The sequence below is a fragment of the Chaetodon trifascialis genome, chromosome 4, assembly GCF_039877785.1.
Source record: "Chaetodon trifascialis isolate fChaTrf1 chromosome 4, fChaTrf1.hap1, whole genome shotgun sequence".
Taxonomy (NCBI): Eukaryota; Metazoa; Chordata; class Actinopteri; order Chaetodontiformes; family Chaetodontidae; genus Chaetodon; species Chaetodon trifascialis.
The window spans coordinates 10930310-10957980 of NC_092059.1; the positions used below are offsets into that span (position 1 = coordinate 10930310).

The following is a 27671-nucleotide window of genomic DNA, read 5'->3' on the forward strand; positions in this document are numbered from 1 at the left end:
CAAACACATTATTCTGTCACCCATACATTGTCTCCTCATACACAGACAAAACAATAAACATGTTGGCATATGTGGGTGTTTATTGGTTCACTGTAACACAAAAAAAGACTACAGCAGCTTTTTACAGCCTTTATTTTTAATTTGGGTGGACTTTCTTTAAAGGGAATGTAGATAATTTATGTTGTCCCCTTTAAAACATTTTACATTGTACAGCTTGATAATTGAATATGGAGAAATAAAAAGACAGGACCTTCAGAAATCAGAGCCATATGAGAGTATATTTCAATGTCACAAGCCAAACTTGGTAAAATAACTCACTACAACTGAACCAATAGAGAATTAAGACAGTGGGTTGCTTCTCAGTACACTGCTTCATGGATCCTGTTCTACTCAACTTATCCGGAGCACCATGCCCTAAGTGTCATGACACCAAACAGAACCCCCTTCCTTCCCCTGTGTTTAATAATTTAAAACATTCAACGATATCACTTTTTTTTTTTTTTAAATTGTCTTACCTTAGAATAGATAAAAACACAATACCATCAAAAATAGAGAAGTAAACTTCATAAAAAAAAACTATAAAGAAAAAAAGGACAAAATGGAATGATGTGTTTTTGTTTGTGTAAGCATGTCCATGGAGCAGAAAATAAAGTCAAATAAAAAGTGTACATTCCTATTCATGCAATATACAAATTTTAATCAAATATTATGCACAGGAAAAATGATCAGAATCAGGACAATGTAGAATTAGGTGGGTTTGTTTTTTTCAGTTTCACTTTTATCAGTCATTTGCAGGAACAGGGAATACATACAGACTTATTTTCTATTGACATTCCTGAAATACAGCTGATCATCTCTGTATTCAGACTCTACCACTGGACAGAAGATCTCATGGAATGGCTGACCTGATCTTCAGGTCACAGACATCATTATCATAGTTGTTATCTACAATAGCAGACAGATGTGAAGAGGGCCTTACCAGTAAATATGATCAGAGACGCTACCGAGTCAGTTTTTATCTTGCTACTACAAGGTTAAGTCGTGCTGGACCGGGTAGTGACCTCAGACATGAATGACACAAACTAAAACATCAAGGACCTCTGAGAGGGTTCTAAGAGGAAGCCATTTCTTTGAAGGGAAAAAAATGGCCATTCATGTTCATCATAACATGTCAATGAACACAAAAGTGGCAAGGCAGTTTCTGAAGAGAAAAGGAACACGGGGGTTTATCCGGGTACACGCCAGCTGAGTGTCAGCCAGAACAGGTACAGGTGCAGCTACTGTGATGCAAACATCGAAGTGGCACAGGCGTAAAGGTTTCACATGATTTCACATGAAGACAGACAAAACCGCTTTCTGCTATTGACAGGAGTGGATGCTTCCTTACAGTGGAAGCCACGTCGCCTAATACTGATTTAAAGAGAACCTAAGACCACTCCACGGTCTCTGCTGGCAGAGAGAGCAACTTCAGCAACCTGATATGCAGCTGGTTTTAAAAATAAAGACAGGTTGATAGTGTAACTATGTTGTCCCTTAGCCAGTCGTAATGTGACTTTTTCAGAGAAAGGAGGCAGGACAGTGATGTGACGTGGGCAGCTCTCTTTATGCCAGATTACCGTCACTGACTTGACCATGTGGTGACACAAATGAGGGCCCTCAGCACCATAGTGGTTTCATAGAAATAACAATATTGTTCAGTGTATTACAATAATATAACATCTTCCATACAACCAGCCAAACCATCTGGGAGTTGAAGAGGAGGCTGATAAAAGGTAGGAAACTCGCCTGTTTCTACTCTGCTGACAGAGCTTCATCCAATCATCCTCACACTCTCCAGTTTTTAGATTCTTCTTTGATTCGCGAAAGGAATGATATGTTGGGAGTTCTTTGGGGGTCAAACTACAGCTTAGCGCAGTTGATCAGGGAGGGAGGTGGGGGCTCTATGAAACTCATGATGTGCAGGATTAGGTCAGATTGCATAGCCAAGGCACAGAGCAAAGCCACTGATCTACAAATCACCCGTAGTGCCACACAAGGATTCTGTTGAACCAACAGTAGCAGATCTGCTCTGAGCCATGCCAAAAGGCAAGTAGGGCAGCAGCTCTGAAAGATGTTTAAACCCCATGCCTTACATGTAGCTTTGGTTTCATCTCTGCACTATTCTCGCTGGAGTTGCTCAGTGTCTGGTGTTCTCCAGGTACCAGGGTCAGTGGTGGGTGAGCAGGTTAGGGTCCCCATTTTTCCAGCTAGGACCAGTTTCAGAAAGAGTCAATCACGTGGTCTTTCTGGGCCTACACAGATGAACAGGACACACACTGGTGTTTAGTGGGTAGAAAGAAAGGGAGTGAGACAAAGGCGCAGACAGGCTTCAGACAAAAAAGAAAAAAGAGACAGAACAACAAAAAACAAACAAACCAAAAGACAAAAAAAAAGAAGAACTTCAACACGGTAAAAACACAATTCAACCATCAACAGCAAAAGTCCAGTTGTCAACATTAAATTACACGACTGTCACAGACTGAATTGCCGACAGAGTGGAGGGCAGAGAGGTACACGGGAAAGAGCGGAGAATGCAGAGCATCCACAAACAGGAGCTCAGTGTAGAGTCAGAGAGGAACAGGGTGAGCTGCTGGGGTTCAGACACCAGGAGGTAAAACTGAAAATGCATCGCGGAGAAGAATGAGCATGTACACGGCGCGTCTGTAAAACAACATCAAATGTTGGGGAGTGACCACAGAGCTCAGAGTGCAGAGGAACAACAGAGTGTGGGACACTGACGAAGAAGAAGAAGGAGGAAATAAGGGGAAAGAAATCTTGCGAATCTGAGGACTAATAAATAGGGCGGTACTGGAAGTGCCAGCCGCAGTGTTTCGTAACATGATTATGTTGTGTTTCAGCGAGGGAGGGAGGTGGCATGGAGGGGTTGGGGGCACCCTGGGGCTGTCGGACACAATCAGCACTGAGAGAAGGTCTGCTTGATCTCATCCAGCACATTCCCAAGCAGCGTCGGCTCGTCACATTTAGCGTCAATGGACACTGTCTGACCAGACTGGGAGGAAGAGAAGGAGAGAGAAAATCGAGGTCATGAGCCAAAATTCTACTTTTTAATAACATAATAGTAATTGGTTATGAAAATCTCAACTGCAGATGACGACGGGGGAGTTGGTTCACTCACAGTTTTGACCAGCAGACAAACATGGTGACCCTGGATAGACCTGCTGTACATGGAGGCACAGGAGTCGATCCTCTCCACAACTGATCCAAAAGACAAAAAGAGAATCAGCAACACTGAGAACAACTCCATCACATGATAATTATTCTGATTATTCTTAGCTCTCCCTGCAAACTACATGGTTTACCACATGGGTGGGGCACAATCTCACTTCCCCAGTATAGAAACATACTAAATTGACTTTAGAATGCTCTCCTGTGATGGTCATACATCTCTGACAAACACAGCGCTGCTGAAATCTCTCACTTGATGCAAATAGTAAATGACTTGGTGTATATCTGTACCAGAGAAATGGTGGTGGAAGCAGATCCTGGCCAGTAGGTGGTGGAAGGGCATGTTGACTCCCTCCAGTCTGACAGAGCTGCCCTTCAAGTCGCCCGACTCCAGCAGCTTCGCAAATGCATCACTGGCCAAACAAAACAACAGAAACAGCTTTCAACGACTCCTCGGCCAAAACACAACAAGGAGCTAAGACAACTCAGAGACAAATGGCCACATGTTGACTGAATTTATTGCAGATATTCGTGGTCTGAAGGTTTGTGGTGACCCACTGGTTTTTCCTCTCATGCCACCATCAACCATAAATTTCCAATTTTACACAGACAATATAAAAATCTAACGTGCAGATTGACATGTAACTTACTGAAACCATTCCTGCTGCCCAGAGGACAGCACATTTACATTTTGGTCATTTGTCAAAGTTATTTTTTGAGCACCATCCTGATCAAACTGTCAGTGCTTTACTTAGTACAGACTGTAATGGACACATTGCCATAAAATGATCTCAGCGCATTCATGGTCCCAAGAGGAACATCATTTGGATTTTAAGGACCGTCCTGACAAGGCCCTGAGTATAAGAGTATAAAAAGTATAAAAATGTACCTACATAAATGTGGATTGTAATGTGGTGTGGAAGGTATTACAGATAGAAACTTAATACACCAACCTGTAGCAAGGAGTAGTGATTAGGTAGGAGGTGCAGGTAAAGTGCAGTTTGAAGTCCAATTTCTCATGAGTGGAGGAGTCCTCGTTCTGTGGGAACACAACATCAAATGCAGTTAATCAGTGACACTGACATGGCTCTTGATTCGATCTCTTCTGGCCTGCAGATCTGGAGAGAGATCCGGGAAAAGGGTCAGTGACGACAATGAAAGCTGGGGCTGGTAAGGATTCCACGTCTGGCTGAAACACACAGTTTATATTGAATCTGGTTTTGGTTTGACGTATCGGGGACTGGTAGCAGCAAAATAAAAAATATTTTAAAAAGTGGAGGATATTACAGCATTTAGAAAATAAACAGCTCAACAGCACATTCTGGAAGATTTGACTGGTTTCAAATATGATACTGAAACAACAGAAAACAAGAAACTGCCAATTATGTTTGTTTTGGTGTGTGGATGTTTGTTTTCCTACTGACCTTTACTATGAAGGTGAGGGTTCCCTTCAGTTTCTGTGGCATTACGATGCTCTGCACAGTGAAGACAAATCGCGCCTCATTGGACACCCCTGACGCACAAGAGAAAAGTTCACATTTGGTTAATAAGACTTGACAAAACTTCCCAAAGTGAAATTAGAAGTAGGTCTGAAAGAGCATTTAATGAAAAGAGCTTGGTGCTGATGTCTGTTTCCAATTTTTTGAAATGACTGATAACTTCAGAATAAATAAACATTGAAGGGTGAGTTTTATTTTGTGTCTGTCAAGTTGTGTTTTACTTCGATAAAAACACTCTTTCTGTAAATGGAGTCTGGTGACTTTGGCAAGAGCAATATAGCGGCTGCTTCTGTTTAAAAGGATGTTACGCTTTAACCAAAGGGCCTTTCTCTGTAGGGATCATTTCCTAATCTTGTCACACACTTAGAATAACAATGTGAGCCTGTCAGTGGCAAAAACAAACACTTTTGGTGGACGTACTTTGACAGTGCGCAAATGCCCGGTGGGATCATCCGCCGGCGGCAGCGCTCTCACTCTATACTGGACCAATTTCAAAAACTGTTGTTCCCATTAGTCACTTAGACATAACAAACATGTGAAAATGGGGTCCATAAACACAGATAACATTGACTGGAATTTCTCCCATTGTCTGGGACATTGAAATCTTCCAAGACACCTGGACCAGCACCAATTCTTTGTTGACTATTGGTATAACATTGTGAATCCCAACTTTTTCTTATGGCATGGAATTTTCATTTTCAATTAGGCTGTATAGGTGTAATGTTTAGCAAACTCTTTTATTAAGGACCTGCATTTGGCAGAAAATCACTGACCTGGTGGAAGCTGGAAGGGGACGGTGAGGCCATCGTGTGGACCTGACCCCTCTGGCCTCTGCAGCTTGGAGTTGAGAGAGTCCAGGACGTTGAACTCCATGGATTTGAGGAAGCTGTCACACTTGTTTTCAAATATAACAGACACCACTACCTGACTGCCATCCTGCAGGTTTCCCTGGATGTCATACACCTTAACGTGAGGGGAAAAAAATAAAATTATTTTTAGAATTAAAGATGATTTTTTTCTCCCAAACCTCCCTCCTCCTACTTCAAAAACTGAATGATGACTATTTAGAGAAGGCAAACAGTAAACACAGCAAATCTGATTCATAAACCCAACAACAAAGCACACATCACTGTTTCCAAGGAACCAGTCTGAGCACAGGGAGAAAATCCCAAGGACAGAATCATTGTCAGAAACTGATGCAGTACTGCTTTAATGTAGTCTGTCTGAGAGGCCAGGCTGTGAAGAACAGCGAGAACAGCAAGAAACACATCTAGACACCAGATTTAATAACGTTCTTTCACCGGCAGAACTTTAACCAGTACCTCATCAGCATCCTCCATCATCTTTAAAGAGAGGGAGAGAAAAGGACAGATCTGCATACATCACTCTTGTTTTTACTCATATTGCTCTCTTAGATTTTACATTAATAACAACAGCCTAAACATGAACATCAGCGTTTGCCGTGATTGTTTCCACAGTTGTGTACACAGAGGACCGGTGTAAGGGCAGGAAGGAAAGCAACCTGGGTCTTATTACTGGTTAAAACATTTTACTCATTACTGCAGAGATATGGGTATGCTGTGACACTGCAACACAACAACCGAGTCGACTAAGGACAAACGTCGCGTGGTCAATCAGATGATTAAATATGTTTGTCATTCTCAGTAACCACACAAAAGTGTGCGTTGTTATCTAACAAACAAACAATTCAAGTGTGAACTCTTTCATCATCCCGCTAAATTATAAAGTGAATGAAAGAACGTAAACATGATGAAATCAGGCAGAAAAAGATTTCCCAACACAAACTGATAACACTGGACACATTCGTGTGGTGCTTTGTCATTTATGGCCAGAGCAGCCCTGTTGGCCTAGCATGAACTCTGCTTCGGATATAGGAATAATTAAATGTTATTATGACCAGAAAAACAACGCCATTAAAAATAACGAGTTAAAAAATCCCTGAATTTTCAGAGCCTATAGGTAGAAAGCAGCAGCATTTCAATCGCCATCACTCACCATCTTGATGTAGGAGTTCTCAGCCAACAGGCAGTAATTGGACATGGGCTGAAAGGGGAGAAGAGCTCAGGTCAGATGAGGCATTCCCTGTCACTCAGTATGCTAACTAGGCAACAGGAGCTGGTTCTAGTTGATGCATAACAAGCAAGGCAATAGTGTGTGTGTGTGTGTGTGTGTGTGTGTGTGTGTGTGTGTGTGTGTGTGTGTGTGTGTGTGCGTGTGTGTGCGTGTGTGTGCGTGTGTGTGCGTGTGTGTGTCTCAGTCTGCAGTGATCAGGGGGTTTAAACAGTGGAGCTTGAAGGCACAGATCAGAACGATCATATACTGCTGCCTAGTTGCAGCATTAAGCTATTTGTGGCTTTGACGTCAGTCATTTGTGCCCCCCCCCAAAAAAAAACACCCAGCATTTTTAAAACATGAGGAAAGTACAGAATGACGCAAGGACACCACTTTATCAATGCATAAAATAAAAACATGCATAAGCTTTGCTTAGAGCGAGCCAAGTGTTTTCATTCACACTGATGACAAACACTGACCGGCAGAGGCTCTTCCTCCTCCACTGTGCCATTCTGCACAGACTCCTCTCCACCTCCATCACTGTGGTGATGATGATGATGATGCTTCTTCTTCTTTTTCTTCTCCTTCTCTTCCTTCTCCTTTTTCTGCTTCTTCTTCTTGTGCTTGGAGGACTTCTTAGCATTGGAAACCCACAAGCAAGATGGAGACAATTACTAGAAATTCAAGGAGGCTGAAAGCAGAATTGGTAATGAAACATGGCTGCTGGTAGAAATGTTCCTCCAGAGACCACATAAGAACTGGCGGGTCTCTGGTACATCGTTTACACAAACTTGTGAGATTAAGAGCTGCCAATGGGCTGCATGCTGCCAGGTCACTGTGAACTCTAGCACAGCAGCCAAACTTTCTACTTCGTAATTATCGCATCATCTGTGGTGACTCACAGTCTCCTCCATCTCGGTGTCTTTGGGCTCATCAGGCTCGGAGTCTGGCGCCATGCCAGAGGCTGCCTCAGGCACGGGGGCTGCTTCTGCTGCTGCTACTGTTGCTGTTTCCTGTTCACACGCACACATCACCACAAAAACGCACAAAGGTGTTAGCAGTGAGCAACCATAGCATATAACATACACAGCAGTGTTTGCCTTTTCTGTGCCGATAGAGGTAAGTGAAGTTAGTGTGCCCACTCAGTCATTCATAACATCATTCATGATCAGCTGCAACCCACTAAACTCTGACACCACAAACACAAACCTATTAAATCAAGAGCATTATATATAAGACTACTAACCAGCCAGATGAGCTAAACCACAAATGAACCTGCCTGAGAATCCAAAAAGTACGTTATGTCTGTACGGATCTGTTCGTGTGCAGTGGCTTTGTTTTGGGACTGCTGGATTGACTGTACTAACCAGGGACACCAGCTGCTACTAACAGATTACTATTTAAAAGATCCTAGTGACAGCCTACAGAGTGTATGCTAATGTAGGCTCCATAGTTCTCCTATTGTGACAGCCAATGCAAAAACAAGTACTCCATGCAGACATGGTGAGGCATGTCTTTAAAGGGTCACGTTTCAAGGTCAGAAGTGCTTAAACTTCTGTGCTGACAGCTCACATGTTTAAAAACAGAATTCCTCCAAACCAAAGTTAAAATGCCTGACAGGCATGTTTTTACTGAAAACATCCAATACCTACAGGTGAGAAGCAATGGAAGGTGCATGACAAAGGCTGTGGCATCTGTGTTAAATGTCATAATCCATATTATGTGGTTAATCATGTGACATTTTGGGAGACACGATATATTTGGTTTATTGCTGATAGTTAGATGAGAAGATCAATATCACACTCTGTCCGTTCAGTATGGAGCTGGAGCTCCAGTATGGAGCTAGCAGTCTGTTAGCTTAGCTTAGCATAAAGACTGGAAATGGAGAAATGGCTAGCCTGGCTCTGTCCAAAAAGAACAAATTCTTGATCTCATTCAGACCTAACTATAATTTTTACAACATTTAATTGCAAAATCTGTTCATAAGACTGTCCTTTTGTGTCGTTATAAGAATTTTTCTTCTTCACTGCTCTTGTTGGTGCAATGCTACATGTTGATTTGTTGAATAGTTTGAATAACTGAATGAGGGTATTGTGCTGCCCATTTTACATCCATGTGTGCACAAACAAAACAGGGATTCAGTCCTAAAAACATTGCTCAGGGTACAATAAAGTCAACCCTGCTTCTAGGACTTGTTTTGGAATCGATCTAAAAGATGCTATCTGTTTCTCTGTGTACGGTTGTGGCACTCAAAAGTCAAACAGAAACAAAGACGAGCACGACCCCACATGTGATCATGGAGGAAGCAGTCAGAGGACACGTGACGACGACGACGGGAACAAAAGGACTCCAAGTCAGATTCCAGGGAACCTCAGACAACCTCAGCTCACTCGTCACCACCACCAACACAACAACAACATCTACTAGGCCTCAAGACCGACACAACACCCAGCGAGCAAAACAAAAGCTGAGGAAGAGAACCACTGGCATTGTGAGACAAGTACACAAATACCATGTACACAGACATACCATACATACAAACATGCCATAAAACATAGGAAGACTGGAAAATGAAGAGGAAAGTGTTGTGTGACCTGTGAAAGAGGAAGTGGAGTGTGTCAAAAAGGTGAGGAAGATGTGAAAAAAAACAAAAACAAATCAAGAGGCAGTAGAGGGAGAACGCATGGCAAAAACCAACTGACTATATGAGGTAGAACAATAAAACATGGTGGTTATGAAAGAGAATGCATTAACTGTAGAGATGAGGGGAGGAGAGAGAGAGAGAGAGAGAGAGAGAGAGAGAGAGAGAGAGAGAGAGAGAGAGAGAGGAGATATGGGGGGGGGCGACTCAACCTGGGTGTTAGAGGGCACTGGAGCGTTTGAGAGCCAGAAATCCAGATCCGAAACCTAGAAGAGGGAGGGAGGGAGAGGAGTGCGAGGATGTGAGAGGGGTGAGGGCCAAACAGGTTCTGTATCTTTCTACTATTCATGAAAATGGATACAGAGATTACACTGTTCTATTTCATGAATAAATCAAGTATTTGGCAACAGACTGCACAGTCAGCTACGGGGAAACTGACACTTGATCACTGAAGCTGATTGAAAGACAGGCCGGGAAGAAGCAATGGGAGCTCCGAGTCAATGAAAATGATCAACGATAAACCTTGAAGCACAAACTGGAGACTAAATATAATAATGACACTCATGAGCCATTTTTCATCGAGAATTTCACTTCAGGTTATTCAATTTGCTCAAAATTCTGGCTCAAATCAGACCTAAAACTCTGTTGCTAGGTAGGAAATTGCCTCACTCCACCCTTTTATAAGGACATACCTCAGCACTGGTGGAAGTGGGTGGTGCAGCCACCTCATTGGTTTCTTCTGATTGGACCACTGGCTCGTCTGCCTGACCCCCAAGAAGATCCTCCCCCTTTTCTTCACGTTTGTGTTTCTTCTTCTTCTTCTCTTCTTTGCTCTTCTGCAAAAGAAAAAAAAAAGGGAATAAATTCAGCTGTGTGTCACAACAAGGTTGAGAACCACAACCACTGACTCATCATGTCATAATGGTTGACAGCTCTCCTTGTTGTTTTCCCCTTGCTCAAACCACCCCATGAATCTGATTTACTGGTTTTAAGAAGCAGCTTCACCAGCCGGGCAGAATGAGGCGGGTTTGTTTTCCAGAGAGGAAGAAGCATAAACCTACTGGAGAGAGAAAAGCCATTTTAACCTCACCTTCCTGTCCCTGTCTTTGTCCTTCTTCTTCTCTCTCTTTTCTTTGCTGCTCTTCTTCTTGGGCTCCTGTGAGGCTGCGCTCTCTGCGTCTCCATCTTCCACCGGGCTTTTTGGAGCCTCTGCTGCACGGTGTGACCTGACTGGTAGCTTCTCACTGTCTGCAAGTGGTCTGGACAAACAAACATGCACAGACGCACATTTTGCCTTTGAGGATTTATGAGTCGGTTATGATATACCTGGAGTCTGTGTCATCTTCAAAATATTTTATAGCTTCTGTTTTTTCTTAGTATTATTCTGTTAGAAAAGGTGAACGAGGGTTGAAGGGTGCAGCAATCCACCGGACTCAGGCGCATATTGTACACTGAGCAGCAGCCAGGTCTCATTCAAAGCACTGGGGGAAGCCATTCCTCTGGCAGAGCTGGAAGCATTGGGAATTATCAGACAGCTAAAAACTATACCAGTAAATTCCTCCATATTGAAGTGATGTGAGTGTCAAGCCTGACCCTTGAAAGAAGCAATGACATGCAATGCAGCCCCCTGCTGGTTATTCTCTGTAAAGACACACAAGCCTGTTTACAGGTCTCCAGCCTGGGTTTTGTTTTTGTTGTCTGGTCTGTCCCTCACTGTACTGTGTTTTATGTGTAATGCATTTTTACACAGTTGTTTATCAATTTTTACTTTTTGTGTGTATGGCACGTTGTAACTGTGTGTTTTAGAGAGTGCTATATAAATAGAGCTTTACTGACCTTCTTATCTCCAACCTGGATAATAATGCTTGTACAGTTGTATCTGTCTTTATTTCCAGTTTAGCTTTACTTTACTTTACTTTACTTACTTAGATGCAATAAGCTTTATATTTCCAACTTTCTAGAAATAACCAGTCTTCGGTTTAGTGTCTTTTGCAAGATCGCACTTGAGTTCAAAATAAATTCTTTCTTTGAAAATGCATTATTTATACCTTGTACTTATGACCTATAGAATACAAAACAAAAATTTTCATAGTGCAGGCACTTGCCTGTATACAAAATAATGTCTCATACATGCAACCATTTCTGGGATTGTTCTATGTCTGAACCTTGACAATTAAAGAGATGTCAGGCAAACCTGATGCTGACAGTAATGCTAACAAAATAAAAGCTTTCAATCATCTAACAAACAAACAACATTAAAATACATGACAGTCATTGCCATTGAGCACGCTTTTCAGTAAAAAACAAAACAAAAAACTATAGCATATACATGTGTCTACCACACAAATCTTCCTCTATTTTTTTTTTTAAAAACTCCGGCATTAATGTGAAATTATTTCAATCAAAGCATTGGTCTACATGCACTTGTTATTTCCACCAAGGGCAAGCAAGGAGCGTCCACTTAAAAACAGCTGTTGGCATAGCGAGTCTACCAAACTTAACTGAGACAGATCTGGCAAATGTGAGCAAAAGAATTACACTACATAACCCCTGGGACAGGTTTCCTCAAAGTACACTGATGCTGATTATCTTTTCCATCAGAAAATGCTTTTAGGAGCCTATTCCAGGAGGACAGGTGGTGAAAGATTAATCCACAGATTCCACCAGGCACGGCTGCGTGCTGTTCCGACTGTGACACGGCCGATGGATAAGGCTGAGACCATTCCAGACAATGCTTGTGATTCCACCAGAAGTGCTGCAACGTGTCCCACGAGCGGCTCTCTGCTCCGCTCCACTGAAAACGTGCTCCTAGTCTATTTTTGATGGAATTCGCACAGAGCACCTGCTTACCAACATGGAGGTAAAAGCACCAAATCAACAAAATCAGAGCAAGTCTACAAAATCAGGTAGGCAAACCGCTGCGCTTCTGAAATGCTCTCGGTGGGCTATGAAGCCGTGTGGAGGACAGAACAAAAACTATGTCGCAGCTAAAATGCAATGCAGCGGTGCCCGGTGGAATCAAGCCGTAAGTCCTGAGAATATCAGCAGCAGCCAGTTAACAGTTATCTTTTTTTCTCTGAAACTGTGTATCAAAGCTACATCTTCTTTTCTCCTTTTAAAAAGGACAGAAACAGGAGTGATAAGCTGCTGATATTGCCAAGCTTACAGAAGCAGAGAAAAGGGATACTGGATATTATGCAAGGCTGCAATGAGCAGTTGATATTGAAAATACAGGGAAAGAAGAGCAAAAAGAGGAAGCACGCACAGCAAACTCCAAACGAGAAGAGAAAGGACAGTTATGTTAGTGGAAGTAGCAAGAGAGCTATTTAGAGATAGAGAGAGAGAGAGAGAGAGAGAGAAAGAGAGAGAGGCAATCCATGTACACTCAGAGCCCAGGTCCTGTGGCTGGGGTGCTACTCACCTGCGCCCAGCCGTTTCCACCAAGCTGCCCACACAAAGAGGCAGTGAATGGGTGTGTGTATGCATAGGAAAGAGGAAGCAGAAAGCAGAACGCCATGAGAAGGAGTGAGAGGAGGGAAAGGGCTGAGTCACATCATCTGTGACACGATGGCCAGGAAAGTCAGGCGTAAATGCTGAAAGTATCCGGATTATAAACAAAATCATACAAGATTCAACTGAAGAGTTCCTCTGCTCTAAATCTGGTTCATTAGCTCAGTCACATGGATAAATGACAGGTTTAACAGCTTTAACATTAGGTACTTCAATCAAGAGCTGAATTTACAGCAGAGTCTGAGCACTACACAGTGTGGACTCACTTGTCCAGGTCGATGTCCAGGGCTTTATGAGGGTCATTGGGGTCTTTGTCATCATCATCACTGGGTAAGGCATTCTGAAGTAATGAGAAGGTGAAATCAATAAAACAGAGTTAATAGCTTAGTAAATAAGTCTAAAGCCACAACACACAAAATGTAAAGAGATTTGTTGAGACATTGACTTCCAGTCTCAGTTGTCTCAGAGCTTAAAACCCAATAAACTAAACATGCAAGAAGGGTATTCAATTTTAACTGAAATACACTCATACAGTTTCTCAATGATTGTGCTTTGGTCACAAATAAGGTCAGAGTGACCTGTGAAAGTTAACGCAGCTCCAGCGTACCTCTGGCATTTCCTCGGTAACAATGTCGACCATGTGCGCAGGCGTGATGTCCTCCTCGCTCTCTGGGCCTGAATCATGTTTCTTCCCTCGTCCGCTGCGCTTTTCTTTCCTCTTCTTCTTCTCCTTCTTCTTCTTCTCTGCTCTCTCTTTCTGCCGACGCTCCTCCTCCAGTTTCACATACTGATCAGACATGGGCAGACCTGTGGGCCAGAAGAAAGCAACGTGTATTGTCTTATCTTAGTAATTAGTCAAATACGGGATGAGTTGTGTCAGAGAAAGAAGAAAAATTGAATTATTTTGACAATTAACCATTACTTAATCATATTACAGCACAACTTTAAGTACAACAGCAGTAAAGCCTTTTTGATTTTGGTATAAAATGAGTCAAATGAGTGTTTTGTGGCAGAGTTCAAGCAGTGCGTCTCACCTGGGACTTTGAGAGGCACACTGAGGTCAATCTGCACAACAGGGATGTGCTCCACTCCAGGGGCTTCCTGGTAAACCTACACAGAGCAAACATTCATTCAAAACGTGACTTGCGCTCCACACAAGCTGTTTGTTATCGTTATACACTTCATACACAAGTCCAGCAAGTTGATTTTAGTATTACTCATCGAAGTCATGATTTAACCAGACTGGTTAAAGCAAAAGACCCCCTCCAATGAAAATCAAGCTTTTAACCTTGTTAGCATGTCCATATGGTGTATTTTAGATACTACAGGGTATAACATGAGCAAAATAAGTGGCCAATGCCATGGCTCAGCATTTCCACCTTGGAACCGCAGTGAACCAGTAACATAACAAAATACCTCAGGAACCAATCCTGTCAACTTGGCAGGTGGTGCCGTGTTAAAATGAGGGTTATCAGAAGAGAAACCAGGTGTAGCTACGCATCAGTATTTTGCAAGCTAAGGTTCACTATTTTCAAAAGATGGCAGAGACTTTTCTGTTTTTGGTGGAAAGATGCAAAACGAGGAATGGCGAGCCTTCGTGTGTTACCAAACCATCTGAGAATCCCAGAGCCAAATTTAGAGAGAAAACACAGCTTTGCAGTAGTCACTGAACACTGTTTTCAAAACGTCACACAACTGCTGTTGTTCTTGTTCAGAATCTGTTTGCAGTTCGAACATGTGTGGCTGAATTCCTCCTACATAGCTATTTAAAGGCAAGAGAGAATTGTTTTCACTTCTAAATACAGAGCTTCAATGAACAGATGAGAGATGAGTTTCTAGGGGGTTAATCAGGGAGAGGAACAGATCGAAGCTCTCTGTGCAGTGAAGAAATGCAGCCTTGTAATGAATGGGTAAGCACACCTTCTGAGAGGACGGGGAGGCCTTGATGTAGAACGGGTTGTTGGCTTGCTCCTGCTTTCTGGCTTCTCTCCTCTGGGAGTTAGGGGAAAAAAAAAAAACACTTGCATGAATTAATCAATGAAGGCACAGCCTACCTCAGCTCTAACATGAAAGGGGAACCACATGGGAAGCCAGATTTACTCTAGAACTCAGAAAAAGTCAATACAGTTTTGATAAAGACTGCATGATTACGTCAGATTGAAAACACCTCTGTCTAATTTTGCATCTTATATGAATGTCTTGACTATTTCCAGTTACAAGTGCGAAAATAAAAATACAAACACACAATTGCACACAAAAAACGTATTTATATTTCATTAAGAAAACAACAAAAAAAAGTTCTTCTCTAAGGATTTCAGATCAAAAAGAATTCAAGCAATAAAAGAGCACTAAATGTTTTACACACACAACTGTAGTTCTATGCTATTCATAAAACAACACTGCTTGGACAATTCAGTAACGCCAGAATTATCGAGCAGCTTACCCTTGCCAGCTCCTTCTCGTCCACCTCTGTGTGACGGGGGCGGGAGTGTTTCGGCTCCTCCTTGGCAAAAATAGCCTTGGGCTGCTCATCCTCAGACTCGCTCTCAGATGGAGGCTCGTTGATCCAGGCATCCAGGTCCAGACTGCACAAATTAACTCAAGTTCAGTGGTAGGAGTGTGCTATGGATTTACAGTTATGTGGAACTATGTAATTGTGTAGCTTTAACGACCGTTTTGATGGGTCAACTCACCCTTCAGGAACAGGCACTTTCTTCTGTGCCTTGGGGGCTACAGGGTTCAGCTCTCCAGCAAACAGAGCGTTGACCTCCTCTGCTACTTCTACGTCCTTCTGCTGCAGTTTCTGGATGTACTTGACCAGCTGCAGGATGCAAGACGCCTGAGGACATGACAGAGGGTGAGGCGGACGCGGAGATTAGCAGAGTCATTTATCAGATTTGTATGTAGTGTGTAACCTTGTGAGGTATATAGTGCTGAAGGGTAAAAAGAAAACAAATGCATCTCTCTATCTTACCCTCTCCTGCACCTCCAGGTTGGCGCTCTGGACAAAGAGCGGCAGCCTGTCTATCATCAGCTGGCTGGTTTCCTGTGCTGCCGTGCTGTCCGTGTTCCCCTCCTGGTTCTTCAGCACAGTGGCAAACAGCTTAGCTGCGTTCTGCACATACACTGCCTGGATGTGGCCTGGCAGGGTGGCAACCTTTGGTCGCAGCATGGCCTCTAGCGTCTGCATCGGGTTCTCCAAGTGTCTAAGAAGAGGAGGTGGATTTAGAGAAAGACTGACTGCAAACTACACTGAAACATAACACTGATGCAATTTTCAGCATGGCACTGATGTAATATTTCATGATTATTTCATGAACAGAAGATAAAAAATTTCAGTGATTCCTTGTAAGGTTCCTAACAAAGAAGCAGTGTCAAGAGGTCTGCAAATGCCTCCACCAACTGAAACAACCTACAGCTCTGAACATAGGATATTACACACGTTATTACCAATGAAACCTATTACTTGTTTAAAATTTCGACAGATAAAAAGACAATGCAAATGCCACTGAATGAAATTTAGAGAGACAGATTAGCATTGTTGTGTGTGCAAAGAAAATGAAAGTGTCAACTGTCAGTCAGATTAGGTTGCCAAGGCTGTGCTAGTTTGTGCTTGAAGGACAAAAGAGGAAGAAAACACAGAGGTGCAGAGCACAGTGTCTGAGGCAAGCTGTCAGTCATTTCCCTATGGATTCATTGTTACAGGCAACTGGTGTCATGTGATATCTTATTATTGTCATAATGCAGTCATGAAATTTTAATGCAGGGCTGCTGAATTACTTTACGTTTACCTTACCTATTGTGAGCAAAATGACAGAAAAACAAACCAAAACAATCAAAAAACTGTGTCGAAGAGTGTTTTATCTCCCTTCTTATGCCCATGCCTTCTTTTACTTTACTGTCGGCTTATATCAGTGTGTGTGTGTGAGTGTGCATCCCAATGAGCGAAATCAACATACTCTGAGAATTCACCGCAGATCCAGGCTGCAGCGTACAGCACTTCACAGATGCCCATTCGCTGCATGTTGCCTGTCAACAGGTGAGCATTGTCCAGTAGAGTGGCCATCTGGGCAACAGCAAAGCCCCGGATGGCTTTGACCCGAATAGCCACATCCAGCATCTGAGAGGCAATGAGGTGGCCATGCCGTGTGCCCTCTAATCGGGTCAGCTCCACCAGGATACTGATGTACCTGTCAGGCAGATACAAAGAGGCACAGGTGAAAATCGTGTCATAGAGCGGAAAATAATACCATTGCTGCAGTGGAGTAACTGGATTACCATTCGAAGTTGGTGATGTACTGATAGTTGCTCTGGCTGCAGATGTCAATGATCTTGGTGAGCAGTTCATCTCTATAGGTGGTTCCTTCTGCTTTGTCCACGTGCAGCATCAGCTTCTTTACGATCTCCATCAAGTTCTTTTTGGACACCTAGAAGAGCAGACAGCAGTTCAGTCAAATTACATGCATGAATGTAAAAGAGATTCATTTGTTCTTCTGTGGAAGGACGAGAGAGAACGTCCTCAAAACAGCTTTAAAACTAAGACACCACAACTGACTAGGAAACACTGTGTGCAGCGTGTAAATCACAGAATTTGTCCGTATGACCTAATATCACACAACCACTGGAACTGAAGTGACACCACCCTGAAGTTTCTACACCCTCTATTAGCTGCTTTGGCCAGCGACTGTGCCATTCCCTGACAAACCTACAGTAACCGAAAGCCAATAAATTCTTGTAACGCAGTGCAGTGGCAGGTGAACTCTGCCTCTACCAGTAGCTATGCCAGTTGCTAAGAATGAGGTCATTCTCTTAAATTGAGAATTAAGTGAAAAACAAAAGCTTTGGGTCATACCATGCCATAGAGCAGGTCCAGAGCTCTCAGGCGGATGGACTCATCCTTGTCATCCAGACACTGGAGGATGAGGTCCTTATGAGACTGCACTGACTTGGGATGGGTCTTCAGGATCTTTGACATAGCCAGCAGACCCAGGTACTTCACTACGGAAAAATAGAAACACACAAGGCCTCAGTGTATTTACAAACAGACATGCATGTATCCTTCACTCTCTGGACCCTATCAAGTAAATGTATGTTGATATCTATCCTGTATCACCTGACTTTATTCTCTGCATTAACAACAACAACTTACTATTTTATTCAAGTTCCTATCATATATAAACACGACACAGTGTATTCAGTTTATATTACACCACATCTAATCAATCTCTAAGGCTTAACTGGCTGCACACAGAAAGAATTCATATATAAATGCAATATGAACAAAGTACAAATAATCTATAAACCATAAATATGGAAATGACAAACTAAATATTAAAAAGGAAAGGAACACAAAACATACAGAACAATGGAAAGGACACACAAACACAAAGACACAGTACAACACACACACGCTGGACACAGTAGTTTTGTTTTGCTTTATCCTTCGTCTTATTCGCGGCAGCTTTTCTTACCCACCACGTAGATTTTTAAAGTTTCAAAAATCTGCTGAATCACGACCTTCTGTCGATCATGTAATCTGGCAGAGACAAACGCGTCTCAGGTTCATGGATCGATAAGTGTGCGCGCGTGTGTGGTAGTGACCTTGGGCTGAGGTGAGGCCGGCCACTGCAGTGAATACATTGCAGAAATGACCGGAGATATCGCCTTAGTGCGGACGGGCAGCCTGTTCACAGCCTGTGAAGCTTCCTCTGCTATGGAAAACTGACAGCGGTAATTCAAAAGCAACTTTCTCTCAATTAGAATGGCATAATTCAGCGATGAAATGTGAGACGGACAAAGTCGATATTTCAAAGATTATTTACTACTACTGCCTTCAATCGCTGCCTTTCAAGGGTTATTCCTGTTCATTACAAACATTTCTGAAATTCCGTTTAAGTTTAGATAACTGATGCAAGACTGGAATAAATCTATTGTACTGGGCATTTGCATCAACACACAATGCATCTTAAAAAGAGGGCTTAATGGTAATTGATTTTCCCATTTAGTACACTGCAATACATCTAATGCATAAAGAATGATACTGCAGGTTCAACTGAGTTTCATTCATTCATCTTAATTAAACTTGTGTTGTGTACAGTATTTTGCTTGCACAAAGTGTGTGAAAGACTTCCAACATGGCCTGTATCTTCTTAACTCAAGGCTTTTAACTGGGCTCTGACAGCCTCAAGTTTGTTACTTTACATCACAAATTTCATTAGCAAAGCATCTTTACAATCCGGGGAAGGTGTGATCTCACTTACTTTACTGTAGGTACTTTATGTGTTGGAAAAGTGTTATACCTATGACTATGAGAGCCAACAAGAGGCGAGGTGAAGGGATAAACAAAACCTAAAACCACATGTTCACAGTCTGCTCTATAGTCTACTCTATACACAAACACTATCTACATATGGGTGTCCAGATAACTCGAATGGCTAGATGCATTACGCTTAGCTCCAACTGGGAGTGTGCTTATGGAGCCAAGCCCTATGTTTGTGAAGTGTAAACTGGCAGCTTTTACCCCTTTAGATTGGAGCAACAACCCTATAAGTTGTTCACGTCCTGTGTCATACACAGGATTTGTGTGTGAAAGGGGGTAGATGTGACTTAAGTGAAATGGTATTCTAAGCAGGCCAACTAATTGAGAGTAGGAAGATAATAATGTTCGAGTTATCCAGAGTCAGGGGGTCTACGTTGTTTTCGTCTACAGGGGTGGACTGTTCCAGAAACACGCAGACAATGAGAAAATGACACACTGCAGGCATTGACAGAGGGCTCACAGTTCTGGTCCGAGTCTTCTATTAGGATTCGCAGTTTCTGCACACAGAGCTGAAAGAGAGAGAAAGACAGAGAGAGAGGGACATAGAGAGAAGTGGGGGAACCGTTAACGTCGCTGTAGATCTTTTCGACACCAGTTTCAGTCTTGTGACAAACAAAAATGGGGTAAATGGGGGTCTATATTCAATAGTGCACTTTTCATGCATTACTGACAGCCACTAGGACTGAAAGAAGCAAAAAAACAAAAAACAAAACAACAACAGACAGACAAACAAACAAACAAAAAAAACCACAGCATTATGAGACTTGCTGGCCAGTCTGGTAGATGCTGTGTCTCTGGTGAAAGCATGCATTGTGGTTCAACTGGAGTGGAAAGGGTTATGATCAACATGTAACCATGTGCAGATGGAGGAGTGGACATCAGAGGCTTACCTGGATACTAGCACTGTGGTTGGGCATCCCAGAAGACAAGGAAATCAACACTGCAATGCAGGAAAAAACAGAGGCTATTAGAGCTGACCGTGAATGAAACATTCTGTGTGAATAAAAGAAAAAGTTTCAAGACGTGGATTGATTTCAAATTTGTATACAAGACAAAATAAAATTCAAAATACAATGCTAACTACAACCCCATTTACACCTTGTATTAAAATGCATTTTGGAAAATGCACTGAGGATTATTGTGATCCGACCGGCCAGACCACCTCCAGAGGCAGTCAGGGATGCACTGTGACCACATTGAGTGCAAGTGTACATGCCATTTTCAAACCACATACAACGGCTAGGTGGGTGGAAATAAAACCTCCTGCTAGGTAACAAATGGTCTTTAGACACATATTACTACCAAATGTAAATGTGTTCAGGTTAAATCATATCGATCTTAATGCAAGGTGTAAAGGGGTGTACTAGATCAAACAGGCATTAGGTTGAATGAGAGCACTACATTGCACACAGAATCCCAGTACTGACCTGCAATCACAGTGTTGACACATTCATACAGCAGAGACATGGCAGAGGTACTGTGACAGAGGAGGAAGAAACAGACAGAGAGTGAGAGTGCACATTATTATTGATCCAGCCGTCAGATCAAACTGCTTTTACCATCTGTGAATAAGTTCAGATTTGAGGGATTTCATCTCACCTGTGGATTAGGTTTGTCAGAGGTTCGATCAGCTTCTTCCCCAGTCGTGGCTCCAGTGGTGTGAGAGCACCAAACTGTAAAACGAGCACAAAGACAATCAGCATCACAGCTTACCGTAACGCACAGTTGAGTATCTCTCAAATCAGAAACTGTACTTTTTGAAAATTAAAACTACTTGTGATACTTCTGTAAATCCATGGTAATAAGAGCACAGATAAAATGTCGACACCAGTCCAGAAAATCTTAAAGGCAGTTCCCTGGATCATCCTGTCTTACCAGCTTGATGATCTTAATGAGAACCCAGTTATTTGTGGAGGAGGTCATGAGTTTGAAGAAGAGTGGGGCCAGAGACAGGTAATTCTTGGGATTTCTCCGAGCCAGCTCACAGATAACGTTTACTGCTGCAGACTGGACACCTACAGAGGAGAAAGTACATTAGGCAGGAACAAGGAAATACAAAAAACAACAATAAAACCCTAATTTATTTATCATAAAAAGAATTCAAAACTGATTGTGTTTATTTTGTTAGGGTGAATGACATACAGCTAAAAATAATAATTGTGTGCAATGATATAGCACTGGACTCAAAAAAGTGACAAAATATATTCATTAGATGCATTTGTTTTCTTAAAAAGGCCCTTTCAGAATCCCAGACCAGTAAATACTGCCTCACTGACATGCAGTAAATAAGTGTGACACCACTGGCAAGATAAATGTCCTGTGAGATGCTTTCATGTGTGCAACAGAAACAGTCCTGTGAGTTGTTGGATATTCTCAGACAAGCCCTGGCAGTATTACAAATGAGACTTCCTTAATCTCATATTCTGAGTTGCTGAATAATTCACATGGTTCAGGTGACAGAGAACGCCTGTCCCAGGTGTACCAGCTGAGTCTACCATGCAGTGTCTTTCCGGATACCTGGGTCTGGGTCCTCCAGTTTCTCCTTGAGCCTGGGGAATGCGGGGCGCAGGGACTCTGGGTACTTCAGAAACACCTTGTACATGATCAACACTGCTTTCTTTCTGATGTAGGGTTTAGTGTGGGACATCTAGGGGAGAAATAAGGAAAGACAGTAGAGACAGTTATGTTAAAAAAGTTTTAAAAAAAGGAATAATACCTCTTCTTGGCTGCAAGGCCCTAGACAAATATGCAAGAGAAGTTAAGGGGGGGGCTGTTGCAAGAGCAGTCCTTGTCAGGAAGGGACTCCCTAAAAACTTGGTTTTAATGGATGTAGCAGTATATGCTTAAATGAGCTCAGTGACTGACTAAGCTCATGCAGCTAACTTATACACTAACCTGCATGCAGCTTTGTAAGCATGCAGAAAATCCTGCATAAATTTGTTGAAAATGATGAAAATATGATGAGAGGTTGGACTGAGTGGCTCAGTGTGGGCTAGTTTTAGTTCTAAGGCTTGTAAAATTAGCCAAACTAGACTGAATAATTCACACATAAGAGATCAGTTTATTTGATGCATACCGAGTACGAAGGCCTACAAACTACACTAGATGTTATAGACCAGAATAATATAATGTTTCTGCCGGGCAGCACAGAGGGCATGAGAGTGAGTGTGTTGGTAAACACAAGTGTTATATGGTTATATGGTGGAGTCTGTGTGTGCATGTATGCTTAGTATGCTGACATGAAACTGCAGCAGGGCAAGTATGTACCGTATGGGAAATGCTGGTGTTTCAGCTAGATTTTGTTTATTTAAAGTTTATTTATTTTGCGAGTTAACTAGCTAAAAGCCATACACCTTCAATCACAAACAACTGTCAGTATACTCTTGGGATTAGGGCAAAGATTTGGTCAATAAACAACTTTTAAAAATACTTTTAATAAACGTGCTTTCAGGGAGTCCCTCGTTGGTAAATCTCTTCACTTATCTTCCAACTTACCAGCGTCATGATGTCATTGGCTAGATCCCGAGCCAGGTCAGGGGTCACAAAACAGGAAAGGCCAGTGAGGGCAACACCTGTGTCATACTGGTTGGGACTGCTGAGATCCTGGAAAGAAGCAGGTAAATTTTTAAAGAAAGAAAGAAAGAAAGAAAGAAAGAAAGAAAGAAAGAAAGAAAGAAAGAAAGAAAGAAAGAATGAAAGAAAGAAAGACAAGGCATTGTCCATAAGACAGAAAAGGTCGGTTGAAGGATGAAACAATCCCTGAGGGCACAGAACGAGAAAACAACTGACCTTTCGGATCTGATTGGTTGTCAGCATGATGACATCAGTGCTCTCGTGAAAGCACTGCGAGGCCGCCAGGTAGCCAATTCGCTGTAGGAAGAGAGGCAAGCAGAAAGAATTATGATCTGTGTAACTACATACTGGATATTTCAGTAAAATGCCTTTATTACAAACATTCATCAACCCGCAGCACTTCCATGGGGATTTACCTATGCAGCATATAAGATCTGCTATTCCTAGTGCTATTTTTGGGTGAGTATCTACATGAAGAAATTCACTTTACTAATACACTGAAGGACAGTTTGTGAGACTGTAACTACGCTAAATCTAGACATTGGCACACACCATGGTCATAACCCTTTAATCCAGAAAGTGACCAGGTAGAATGTTCTGAGATCTACATTTCCAAGACTTCTCATTATATTCCAGTCATACCTTGTATGTGAATTTGGAGGAGCTCATGACTTCAACGATGTTGAAAGCAGCCCAGCTGACATCATAGCCCAGCATCTGAAGCTGTGACATAGAAAAAAAGACAGAGAGGGGTGTGGGTGAATAAAGGTAGGAGAGGGGCTCTGAGCAGTCCCTGTGGTGCACAGAGAGGCTAAATGATTTGAGCTGAAAGCTCTCAAAGTGATCGTGGATGCCAATTGCATCAAGGCATCTAAACCCAAATGTGGGCCTTGGATATAAATAGAAACAGTGCTTTCATTTAAACAGAAATTATACTCCGCTCTCAATAAGTGCCGGCTGCTGGCTGTTAGCTGTGCAGCGACTCATCTACAGCTATAAATGAATTCATATACATGCAGCCTTGTACCTGTTTTGTAAAAATGTATTAAGCAGCTTTTAATTGGACACTTCTATTTGCCTGTGATGAAGCCTTGAGCTGAAACAATGTGCTCTATTTTGGCACGATGCCATTTGTGTATATCTGTGTATATCTGTGCCTGTGTATCAGGTAGAAGTGACAGACAGACAGACCCAGTGTTGACAGTTCTTACGTAGGTGAGCTTGCACACAGCATTGGCTTTGACAGCGATGTTGTCCTGCTTGAGCTCCTGTTTGATCTCATCGATGCATGTGGAGATGTACTTGGCCTGAGGGCAGACAAAGGACAGGACAAACAACAGACACCAGATTAGGTGGAGTGATATCCGGAGCGGCAGCCTGCTACCAGAAATAAGAGGGAAAATCCTGGTTGGTCTATTGTTGATCTCCAAGAAGACACCAGCCAGCAGACGTGGTGCTGAATGGTTATTTTGAAAGTCCTAAGTCAAGTCAGGTACCTGAACTTTATTCTAGACATTATGAAGTCAGAATGCAAGCTCTGGGCTTTAAATCAGAGTCAGTAAAACCCCAGGTCACAACTCATTGGTGTTGGATTCATAGTTTCAAGTCAAAAGTCATCATATTCTGTTGGAGTATGCTCCACAGCTGTGCTAACCAGTTTGACTGCTTAAACACATGAATCTGGAGACATGTTCCAAGCTGCAGCAGAACTATGGCATACTGGCTTTGGCTTGTAGACCAAGAACAATTCCCTCACTGATGGTCATAGCTGATACACATTAAATGGTACCACTTGCCCAGGAGATTGCCATCATACAGAGGCCTGATGGCTCGAACATATTAAAAATGCTATAGAAGAGTTCAGGTTCAAAAACAAACTGCCCACGCTTACAGAGCAAAACATATTGAACATGAGAGAAAGATTAAACAGTATCACTCCAATTACACAGCTGTGAAACATGGGATGTTTTATGCAAGTCATAAGGAAATGGATAACTCAACAGCTCTCCAATCCTCTTAAGCATTTTAACAAATGAGTGTTTCCGGGAGCCTCGCGCCTGAATGAATGAGTGGAAAAAAAAAAAGAAAGAAAAAAAAAAATCCCTGCTCTTGTGAACCCTGCTATATTACACTAGATTTCCTGAAATGCAGAGAGCAGAAGGTGGTGTGCATTTCATCCGACAGTGGAGCACAAGCTCAGCCAGACCTCTACAAAGAGCAAGAGAAGCAACCTTGCAAAACAAGCACATACACATACAGCTTTGTCGAGTGTGAGTGTGTGCTGGTCATGTGTGTGCAGTCATGAGACAGCACAGTGACAGGAGGAGGTGGGGGGGGCTGAGCTCTAGTGCTGTTCCTGTGGCTGGCAGGGCTGGAAGGATTCAACACACACATGCACAGCACCTCCATCGCACTTGTTTTGAACGATCAATTCAAAACCCAACCCAAATGACTGAAATACTTGTCAAAGGGCCAACAAAGCCAATCTTTCAGCCACTGATGCAAAGTGAGCAGGAGATAAACTCCAAGGCCTGTGCTTTCCAAACAGAAAATGAGTAAGCTGAAGCTAACTGGTGCGACACCGAACAGACGCCGATTACAGAAAGGCCTCAAATTCTTAGTGGTGAGCTCACAGATTTAGACTTAGGACCTCTTCACACCTTTCTTCAATATGCCTGCTATTCCAAAGGCGTGGGAGGGAGCGTGGATGAATGAATCGAACAAAGACTCAACAGACACATGAAAAATAGAGTGAATGCGAAACTGTGGGCAGGCCAGGAAAAAGTCAACACACACACACACACACACACACACACTCACAGAGCGTGTTAATATTTCAGCAAACTCTCCACTGTTGACTGGGAAACCACCACCTTATCTAGGCTGCTCAGGTTGGGTTACCACTGGCATACAGCTTAGCCCATACACTAAATCAAGAGATCAAGAATTGATAGCCTCGAACAACAAAGCTGATCCGAGTGCTTGATTTCATTTTCCAAAAACATTAACACACAAATCCAGATGACATCATGTCGAAGCAAAATGTGTTTATAGCTGATTAGGTCTGTTGGTTTAGTCCCTGCTTAGAAACTGGTTTTCTGATGAGACGGTTAAGCAGGACAAATCTGCCACGTTGAGAAAGAAATCAAATCCAAGAGTTGCCCTCAGGTTAGACACGCTACCTCAACATTTCACACCTGATCGACAGCTTGACACAGGTGTGCACAGCACCGCAGCTCCGTGCAACAACGGCCCGGTGGTCCTGCCGTATCCCACCCCATTTAAAGATCTGACACAGCATTTTGACAGCAGGAAGAAGTTTAAGACACAGCCAGCACAAAGCGTAAGAGAAGCGGCGAGAGATGGAAACGTGGCTGCCCCCAAACAGTGCCCTCTAACGGCCCATCCCACCCCCCCTCCCACTTCAGGTCTGCTGCTGTGATGATCCTGTCATCACCACAGACCTGTGACAGGGATGACATCACCTTCAATCACTGATGGGATGTTCAAAACGAGCTACTGGTTGACTCATTTTACGCGATGTTTAAGTTCATAAAAGAGATCCAGATGGTCAGCTGTCCATTTTTTAAACTCAGAGTGAATCAAGTGGCTTGTTAGGCCTCTTCCGCACACTGCCCATGTCATCTGAGCATCACACCATCCACTCAGCTGCCCTCAACTCAAACTATTGACAAATATCACCGAAGAGCTCTGGATACCTCTCCTCAAATGAATGAATCACTAAAGGCCAATTTGATGAAATCATCACGAATGTCCACATGAGCAGTAACCTGTGGTGCATTCTCTGTTATGCCGAAGAGTAATCTGGTAAATAGTGAAACGTTAATCTATCGCGCTGCTTCCTCTAACTGGGCAGTTAGCTCGGTTAGCTAGTTGTCACTACCAACTCTTCGTTAAGCCTGCTTTATTAAAACCGTTACCACAAAGTTTGCAATGTTGTGCGTCCCCTAGCCTGTTTTTCTATTTATTTAGCAAACGTTAAATTATCATTCTGTCGGATGCACTAGCGGCCAAAACGACTGTTTGGACTAAGTGTTAGCTAGCGGGTGAAATGACCTACCAGTCTACCTAACGTTAATTTACCGAGCGTTAGCTTTAAACGTTAGCTAGCTAGTCAACGGTAACGGCGGTCAGTGTTGACTTAAAAACATCAATGAATGTGAGGTTTAAAATGTTCCAGGTGACAGCAGTTGCTTGTCGGTCGTTTTACCTCATCTTCCTTGTGATTCCTGATGCCACGTACTAAATCCTGAAGATTTTTATCGAACATCCGATCGATGCTCCCTTTGACTATCTTCAAAGCCATGTCTGTCTGTGACTTGTACCGCTTCTGTCCCGCGGGGCCAAGCGCCTTCCAGAGGTCTAGTGGGTGCCGACCGACCCTCTAGACTGTCTCTCATCCACCCGGGACCGTGTGTGCAGAATCGACTGCTGTTTACCAAGCCCGGGCAGATGAAGCTGAGGCCAGACGGGGCGTCCTGTGCTGTGCAGAGACGCTGGCAATGGATCAGTGTAGGAAATGGCTGACAAAATGGCGTCTAAAGTCAGCTGACTTGAGTATTATGCGAGATTCTCATATGGGAATCAGCGGAATTAAAGGTCCAGTCCCCCGTTCAGGGTAGTGATCTGTTTTAGGACACTAGCGATTTGAAAATAGGGACGCCAAATTAAAATAATTCATCGTTTGAACCGGCCATTCACAAGCGACAGTAGGCGGAGTAGGTGAGAGCGGGGTGCTAAACTGGTTGACCATCAGTTTCATACCAGAAGCAATTATATGGTGATGCACTTTTACACAAAAAGTTCTGCA

The 27671-nt window shown here is 42.8% G+C and overlaps 1 protein-coding gene across 6 annotated transcripts; it reads right to left on the bottom strand.

Moving 5' to 3' along the window:
* Positions 1-62: 62 nt before the first annotated feature.
* On the bottom strand, positions 63-27397 carry ap3d1 (adaptor related protein complex 3 subunit delta 1). 6 transcript variants are annotated; one of them, XM_070961561.1, is made up of 34 exons: positions 27072-27394; positions 24052-24147; positions 23483-23563; positions 23057-23137; positions 22763-22870; positions 21785-21914; positions 21143-21282; positions 20867-20940; positions 20695-20744; positions 20158-20207; positions 19728-19776; positions 17801-17946; positions 17227-17375; positions 16908-17138; positions 15923-16154; positions 15642-15787; positions 15392-15533; positions 14869-14940; positions 13983-14058; positions 13556-13755; positions 13215-13288; positions 12860-12883; positions 10529-10697; positions 10131-10274; positions 9651-9704; positions 7700-7810; positions 7277-7429; positions 6741-6788; positions 5498-5687; positions 4650-4738; positions 4179-4264; positions 3517-3638; positions 3176-3255; positions 63-3049 (listed from the first exon to the last, which is right to left on the bottom strand). In XM_070961561.1, the coding sequence occupies exons 1-34, from the start codon at positions 27165-27167 to the stop codon at positions 2954-2956; spliced, it is 3789 nt and encodes a 1262-aa protein (XP_070817662.1). In that variant the 5' UTR covers positions 27168-27394; the 3' UTR covers positions 63-2953. The 6 variants fall into 6 exon arrangements, with proteins under 6 accessions (XP_070817662.1, XP_070817661.1, XP_070817665.1 ...); XM_070961560.1 differs by having other exon boundaries at positions 7277-7432; XM_070961564.1 differs by lacking the exon at positions 9651-9704.
* Positions 27398-27671: the final 274 nt, after the last annotated feature.